The sequence below is a fragment of the Dendrobium catenatum genome, unplaced genomic scaffold, assembly GCF_001605985.2.
Source record: "Dendrobium catenatum unplaced genomic scaffold, ASM160598v2 fragScaff_scaffold_621, whole genome shotgun sequence".
NCBI classification, from domain to species: Eukaryota; Viridiplantae; Streptophyta; class Magnoliopsida; order Asparagales; family Orchidaceae; genus Dendrobium; species Dendrobium catenatum.
The window spans coordinates 17,128,605-17,137,556 of NW_021319083.1; the positions used below are offsets into that span (position 1 = coordinate 17,128,605).

At 36.4% G+C, this 8,952-nt stretch overlaps 1 protein-coding gene across 1 annotated transcript; it reads left to right on the plus strand.

Annotated features, from left to right (window-relative positions):
- Positions 1–7,828: 7,828 nt before the first annotated feature.
- Positions 7,829–8,534, plus strand: LOC110105458. The gene is made up of 2 exons (XM_020834984.2): positions 7,829–8,117; positions 8,238–8,534. Exons 1-2 carry the CDS (start codon positions 7,861–7,863, stop codon positions 8,380–8,382), a joined length of 402 nt encoding a protein of 133 aa, XP_020690643.1. The 5' UTR covers positions 7,829–7,860; the 3' UTR covers positions 8,383–8,534.
- Positions 8,535–8,952: the final 418 nt, after the last annotated feature.

Here is an 8,952-nt window from a genome sequence, read left to right on the forward strand (position 1 = left end):
TGAGGAGAGAGAAAAACGAAGGAAAAAGTGGAAAAGTGGATTTTCGGGCGACGCCGAGCTGTTTTCGTCCGAAGAGACTGTTGAGGAAATTGCTGTACGCAAAGTAAGGCACAATCCGACTTTCTCAATTTTCAGAACCGTCGAGTTTGGCGGTATTATCTGTCCGGAATTAAGTTTTGTTCGCGATTTTCGTCCGTAATTTCCGACTGGTTTAGTTTCTACCGCGTAACTTTCTGTATTTTGTTGAAGTGCCGAGTGTGCACATTTTGGTTATTTTTTTTAGATTTTTGTCCGGGTATTTTTGATTCGACTGTGTTTTTAGTCGACTGGATTTTTCTGTGAACTTGGAAATTATCTGTGCAGTAGAATAAATGTTCTAAAATGTTGATATCTATATTCTGTGCGAATTTGGTGAATTTTGATTTTCAGGAAAATTGTGTAAATTCTGTATACTGCCGTTGTGCTGCCCGATTTTTGAGTAATTTCTGTTTTGTCCGGAAATCTTCTGAATTGATATGCTATCTGTATATGCTATATAAAGGGAGTTATAAGGGGCCTGGATCCTATGAGATTCAGTTAGTGTCTGGGAATTCTGAAATGAGCTCAATATGAAATCTGATATCTGTTCTGTTCCGGATCCGAGGAAACAATCTGTTTAGGTGCTATATGCACTATATATGTATTCTGGTGCTATAAGCACATCTGATCTGATCTGTTTTGGTGCCGTGAGCACAAAGGGAGGCATAAGTGGCCTGGATCCTATGAGATTCAGTCAGTGTCAGGGAATTTAGCTATTAATTAAATATCTGATATCTGCTATATGATTCTGATATGATTTGTTCTGTTCCGATATGATCTGTACGATTTTGATTCTGTTGATCTGATGTGTATGATCTGTTATGTTTCTGATTTGATACAACTTCCGTTTCCGTACAGTTTTGTTGATTTGATATCTGTCCGAATCTGTTTAGATTCTGTACGGATTTGTCTGCTGTGTTGGTTTTGAGATTCTGAGGATTTTGATTGGAGGTTTGTTGCTTTACTGAGCTGTTGAGCTCACCCTTGCTTTCTGGTGGTTTTCAGGTTCTGGGAAAGGGAAGGAAGTCCAGGACTAGATTTTAGAGTCTGATCAGTATAGGTACTTTTGTACTTTTGGTTTTTGTACAGTCATGGCTTTTCTGTTCTGTCTTTCTTTCTGTCGAAAGCCATGTACTGTTCTGTAGATGATTGTTTTGAGGAAATGAAATCGGATAGATGTTTTGTTCCGCTGCATTTGATGATACATAGTAGCTCTGTGTTTGTTAGTCTGTGTGAATTAATTATTTGGAAGATTCAGTTCCGAACCAAATTCCAAAGCTAGATCCTGGTTAGTGCAGCTCCGTCGCGATCCAGCGTGGGCGGGATCCGTCTCGTCTCGGGTCGGGTCGTGACAAATGGGGGAAAAGGGATTCGAGTAGGGAGGCCATGGAGTTTGGAAGGGGAGGGGGATCGGGTGAGGTGGCTGTGGGTTGCGGTGGTGGAGGGTGGGTGGTTGGTCGGGGAGATGGGAAGAAGAAGAAAACAAAATAATTGAAGAAACCACGAACCCGACATATCTAGGTTGGTGGGTATTGCGCAAATCTTCTTCCTCTCCTAGGAAGCTCTCTCCATTAGAACTCTCAAGCTCTCAACGCTCATGCAAGAAGTAATTTTCATAATCAATAATTCATTACTTGAAAATAAAACAAAGGGGCCTTAAATAGCCTCATACAATAAGACTCTAAATGACATGACACAAATGCCCTTAGGCTTACACATGACCACTCTCATACAAAGGGGTACAAAGGGAAATAAATAAACATACATAAGCAAATAATAAAATGCATGAAAATAAAATACATCGACTCAAAAATATAACGACTCGATCGTGGCTGTAGATCGGCGGCCACGTCGCTGGTAAACTTTCCATGATGATCTGATGTCCCCATCATCTTTACTTTCCTAAATTTGAGTCCTTAGAAAAGTTGGATTTAAGATTTTAAATCTAGGAATTTATCTTAAGAATGGTCCTCCTAAGGCTTTTTTCACTCATGTTGTTTAATCTTTGATGCCAATGACTTGTCTTCATATTATAAAATATTTCCACCTTTATTACTCTTGTTGTTATCGCTTTGTAGTGTGTTAAATCCTGATTTGTCCATGGGAAACACCTTGCTCACAAGGTCAATGTCACGACCCGGCCCGGCTAGCCCGATTATATCGGGGCGGGAACAGACGATCGTACGGAAGAGCATAACACATAACATATTTTCATTTAAAACTTAAGGTTAGAATATAATTATCATCCCAAAATACATGAAAGAGCCACAAATAAACTTCAAACTCAAATGTTATAAAGTGATCAACTGTCTCATAATCAATAAAACTTTCAAATTCATCATCACAACATAAACTTTCACAATTACATAAACCTCAAATTCACGAACTACACTGAAACAAATACAAAGTCTCAAATTTAAAACACAAAAAGGAACCTTTCACCCTCCTGAGGTCCCCTACGACGATAGGTGTAAGGTCATCGTGCAGTCATTACTTCTCTCCTGAAAAATATTTTCAAAACGAGGAATGAGCTAACGCTCAGCAGGTAATTCATAATACAGTTAATTTCATAAGATGCATGAATTAAAAACATTTACAATTAGAAACTGATTCATATAATTAAGCATTTTCATAATATATAGTGTCATTTTTCTTTTTCATAAGCATTTTCATATCCTTTAACTTTTCTTTCATTCTTTCCTTTAATCTATTTTATATGCAATGAAAAGTGCAATATGAATATGCTAAATGTATCATCCGTCCCGGAAGTCCCTTTTTCGTACTGATCAGGTACGCAGTCAAATTGTGGTCATTTCCTTTACCATTTGGCTTTTACAAGCCCCATTACCATTTGGCTTTTATAAGCCCCTTTACCATTTGGCTTTTACAAGCCCCATTACCATTTGTTGGGCACTTTCGGATCAACATGTACATGAAAATTAATTTCATTAAAGCTTTTCATTTCCATTTAATCTCCTTTCATAAGCCTCATTATTTTCATGCCTAAATGCCTTTCTTATGATTCATATGCTCAACAGTTAATGCAAATAAATAAAGACATAAACTTGCAAAATTACTGAATTTAAAACATTAACTAATAAAAATATAAAGACATGAAATACATTTAGCAATAAGAAATTTGAAGCACTTATAAATTTAACTGGTTCTGAACACCTACCTAAAATTAAACACAGTACGTCGCTTCGACACAATTCCTTCACTTCACACCTTAATGATCACCACCTAAAAGTTTATAAAGTAAACGTGTCACAATTTGAAATCAAATTTCCTAAGTCTTATTGCTAAACCCGACATTTTCCCCTTAACCATTCCTAACGAAAATTAAGGATAATTAATTAAATAAACATTGATTTTTGGATTTAATAAATACCTAAATTTAAAAAATTCATAAATCTCCAATTTCATCCAAATATTGATTTTAAATTGATCCTTAACATATTATAATAATATAATAATAATTTTCGGATTAAAATAATCCTAAAAATTTAGAAAATGAAATTTTCGCTAAAAACTTAAAATTTTCATAAAAAAAAATCCTACTTTCTAAATCTTCCAAAATTTCTCAAATTCCTTCATTTTTATCATTAAAACGCTTTGCTAAATCATCACCTAACAATCCCTTAAAGAAAATTTGAAAGAAAACTAGGTTTTGGAAAAACCCTAGATTTTTCAATCTCAAATATCTAGAGATTTAGAAGGATTCGCTACAAAATAATCGTACCTGAATGTTTCCCTCGTCGCCCTCTTCGATTCGACCTAAATTTCTCGCCGGAAAATCGTCGCCGGAGAGCCCTCGCGGAAGCCGCCCGTCGCCCGTCCGTCCGCTCCCGTTCGGTCCGCTTGGTTTCACGCGTGAGAATGGAGAGGGAGGGCTCGGTTATGCCATTAAGAGGATTTGGGGTTTGCTAAATGACTTCCTTGCCCTCACTTAAGTAATTTCGGCAGAAGGAATAATGAAGGGTAGTTTTGGTATTCTTACACTTCTAAAAATAATAACTCTCTAATTAGGCAAATTTTGGTATAACTTCTATATATCAAAACGATCAGAATTTCGCGTAGGATTTTCTAAAATTAATTTCGTTGCATTCCGTTAACCTTGAAAATCTCACTTAAACCTCGTCGCGGCGCTTTAAAAAGCGTGCAAAGCCTAAAATAGGATTTTCGGGTTTTACAGTCAAAAGGACTTGGCAGAAGAAGATGAAGGAGAGAGAGAAAAAAAAAATCAGTAAAGGAAGCTTTGTTCAATAAACTTTCAACAAAAGAAGATAAAAAGTTATTGTACAATGTACTCTATGTCCAAAATTTGTCATTTGGCCCTATATTTATAGTGCTCTAGGAGCTATAGGAGAAGCTACACTTATATTGTATATAAAACATTGTGGGAAAATATATGATATGATCTTACAGGCATGTAGCTTAGATCATGGTAGGTAAACGGGGATAAATGCCTTTGACGTGGAATTGGGATGCCTCTGACGAGTTTCTAGGATGACTAGCTGACTAATTATGCTTGTTCGTTGTATCTTAACATTGCCCTTGATCATCGAGGGAGTTAGTCCTCTCACTTGGGCAAGTTGTAATTAATAAGACTCATAGATGACATATAAAAGAATGAAAATACCATATTAAAGCTATATATCCTACTTTCATAATCACATTCATGATTGCATTTATATAATAACACATGAACCGACTAATAGATATAACTGATATAGAATAGATAAAACTAGCATTGAAACTAATGCAATAAGACATAGTATATGACATTTAAGTTCATAGACATTAATAGGCATATTAATATACTACACTGGTATGGCACACCGATAGACAAGTATATATAGCATATCACTGATAGAAAGCATATGATAGAATCATTAGCATGAATATAACTAATAGATAATCGACATATGTTTTACTGTACGACACCTATCATTTCTTTATAGACTTCTATTGATTTGCTAATGGATTCTTATGCTTCTTGAGATGCTTTTGTTTCACCGATCATCTTAATTTTTATTGCTGTATTGATATTGATCACTGATATATCAATGATCACTGATTTTATATTGATTGAGTTAAACACACATTAATTCTTGAGATCTTGCATTAAATGCAGTGGGAGGGTTTTGTTTGCTTGTTGAGCTACATGTTTATTATGTAAATTTGATTGATTTCAGGTAAGAAAATAGGTTAGGACTCTGTGGAGTGAAATTTGTCAAGTTCTTCAAAATTTTCTTTTTATTTATTAATTTTATTTTATATTTTGAAGCAAGGAGCTTGTTGAGATAAATCAATATTATAAGTGATTTCTTAGCTGTTATAAATTAGATTTTATGAATGAATATGGTGAAAGATTTTGATATATATGATTTATAAATTTGCTTTAGCTGGACTGATTTATATTGATGATCTTATTGAAGTTTTAGTATATTAACTAAGAGATAAAAGATAAATTTCTTCCAATTTAGATTCTAGGGCATCACATTTTTACTGTTACCTACTGAGTTATTAGCTCACTTTGTGGTTCTTATATGTTTTGAGGAAGGGGTTAGAATCCAGCGGAGTGAGACATATCAGAATCTTCAAATTTTATTTTATCGTACGTAATTTATTTTAATTTTTTGTAATTAGAAATTTAGAAAGTTTTATATTAAATTGGTAAGTGATCTCTTGGCTATTGTGAATTGAATTTTGAGTAATGAATATAATTATATATTTTGATGAATGAAGATAAAAATATTTTCATGTATATGATTTATAGCTACGTTTCCTTTTATTCATACTGATAGAGTTTTAGAAGCATTGGTAGCTTAATTAAAAGATAAAGTGAATAATTCTTTCACAATTTAGTCTTGGAGCATCACACAAGCACCCAGTAGGCTGAGGAAACTACCCCTCAAGTGAGCACTCCTCTAACAGAGTGAGTGCTTATCATGTGAGTGCCTCTCTGGCTGAGGCGAATGCTTCTTGGGTGAGCACCCCTTAAGTTGAGGTGAGTGCTCCTCAAGTGAGCACCTCTCTAGCTGAGGTGAGAGCTTCTCAAGCAAGTTCTTCTCTTGCTTGGATGGGTATTTCTTCTAGATATTCCTTTGAGTTTTTGGTGAGTTCACCTGCCCCCCTTTACTCGCTTATTTCTACATAGGCACCCCTATTTATGACTTTAATAATGATGTTTGATTTGACTATTGTATGTCAAAAGGGTGGTTGACAAACTTATAATTAGAGATCATACTCTTTCCTCAAGTAAAAATTATTATGTGCAGAGTCCGGACATCATTCGTACTCCAATCACATGAAGAAACATGAATTTTTTCTCTTGTACACAAGGTATGTATAAAAGGAATTTTTATTGCGTCCTCCCACCTGACGCATCTTTACGTTCGGTAATCCTTGATAACGCGACACCTGGCAACAACAATACCTGTTAACATTTCATATACATTACCACGGGGTTAAAGCGTATGGGCTAACGTCGGGTCAATAGGGTAAAGTTGTTGCCAGGTGTCGCGTTATCAAGGCTTACCGAACGTAAAGATGCGTCAGGTGGGAGGACGCAATAAAAATTCGTATAAAAGAGAGAAAATTCATGTCTCCACGTGATTGGAGTCCGGACGAAAAGCTACTTCCGGTCTCCGCCCATAATAATTTCTCTTCCTTAAGGTATGCTCCATCTTGTTCATTTCATTGCGTTAATCCCGCTTCTTCCAAAGGTTGTGAATAACGATAATTGTAAAATGTGCAAGAGCCTCCTATGCCAACATAAGGCGACGCTATTAGAGGATGAAGCACAAAAGTCGAGTCAATCCGTTGAGATGAAGAAGAGGATAGTGATGCGTAGCTTGAGCGCAACGAGGGTAAATCCTAGCTCTTATTCTAACGAGAGGCCTCTTGCTATGAGATAAGCGAAGTATTTTGTGTGGAGTGCTCCCACGATGAGTCTCATGGTTGGCATGGTAGGTCCAAACTATCTTCCCTCGACGTGTCTAACTTTGTCACCAACAAAGGTAATAACTTATCAACTCACGAATAAATTATTATGTGTGGAGTCTGTACATAACTCGCGTTCGAACTCAATGAAATCAAGTCATATGACATGTACACACCTTATGTACAACTTGTACACATGATGCGCATAATACACGTACCGTGTACAAACCACGTGGCTTGATTTCATTGCACATAGTAATTTCTCCAACTTTTGGGTTTATAGGAAGAGCTGTCGAATGACCTAAATTCTGTGTGGGAGGGAACGGAGCAACAATGAGCTATTTCTGGACTAATTTCTTTTATTAAAAAGAATTACTTAGGAGGTTTAGTGTCGCCCTTCCCAAACCTAGGGTAGTAGGGTGCATTTGACTATGATTGAGTTTTTTAAGTCATCGGTCTAATGAGTCAGAAGGCACATGTATTGTGAGTTTTATCTTTGATCCCTGTCCTTAGAAAAAAGATTTACCATACCAGCTTATTGAGCACAACCTTAGCCTTTGAATTGAGAAATTTCACTTCATTCTCGCCTCCTGCTCTATCCAACTTTGCGGTATTCAGCATCGACAGGTTCTAATACAGTGGATATTGGCAACCCCAGAAGGTGCTTCATGGGAAAAAAAAGAACTTTTTTTGGATAAGTAATTCTTGTAATTGGTCCTAATCTTATCCATTCTGACGTGTCCTTATCCATCTAAACACCACTCGTTTCACCGCCACATACCGATAGAAGAGCTGCCCGTTCATTGATGCCATAATCTCAACTTCATCATAACAATGTCTTCTTCCATTTCTCCTCTCCAGCTTTCATCACCTGCAAAAGCTCGACGGCTGACCGCTGCATCGCCACTGGAGTCTCCAAAATCCAAATGCTTTGGATTTCGTCCAGCAACCACTCAGTCGTTCTCCAGGGTTGTGAGCGTTTCTGCTGTTGGTGATGTATCAGCTGATAGCAACATTTATCTGTTTGCCGGCGCTGCAGCGGTGGCGCTCATTGGGACAGCGTTTCCCATATTTTTTGCCCGCAAGGATTTGTAATCTCATCTACCTCTTTTTATGCTCTCATCTGCTAATTTATCTAGTCTCAGCATTGTTGTTTCTCATTTAAAGAAAGTAGGAAACCAAACAATGATGTGTTTGTCTTTGTATTGCAGATGTCCAGAATGTGATGGGGCAGGATTCATCAGACAAGCAGGTGCGACACTTCGAGCAAATGCTGCTAGGAAGGATCAATCTCAAATTGTTTGTCCTCGCTGCAATGGGCTTGGAAAATTAGGACAAATCGATAAACTGAAGTAGGGGTGTTTTTCAGATTATACCCTCTAAATTTGATATCTCTATGCTACTCGATTGATAGGGTGATGCTTGAACCTTTTGCTTTTTATTTCTCAAATGTTGAACTTTGTGAGTTACATGATATGGAAGAGAGGCTTTCTTGATATTGTTCATTCTACCTTTGTTGTTTGTTTGTATTCTTTTCATTGTGTGTTGGAATGTTTGCTGCGGTGATTAAAGTTTATCTTAGAATATTTGAAAGAAAATCCCTCACATATACATATGACTATATGAGTTAAGATGGCTGATGTCAAGCATTAGTAATTTGTCAACTTCAAGTGCCAACAGACATCAATGTTGGTCGAGACAGGCATCAACATGTTTTAGCATTTGTGAACGATCGATGTCGGTTTATGAGAATTAGAGCTCTAAAATTCTCCTAATCTAGGAATTTCTTACACAAAAATTCTCTTTGGGATCTCTCCGAAATATCTAAAATCACGACTTTTTTATAGTTTTTAAAGAGGATATTATGGACATTCTTGTAAGAAATCAAGGGACTCTATAGTATGATTAGAATTAAAGAATTAACCC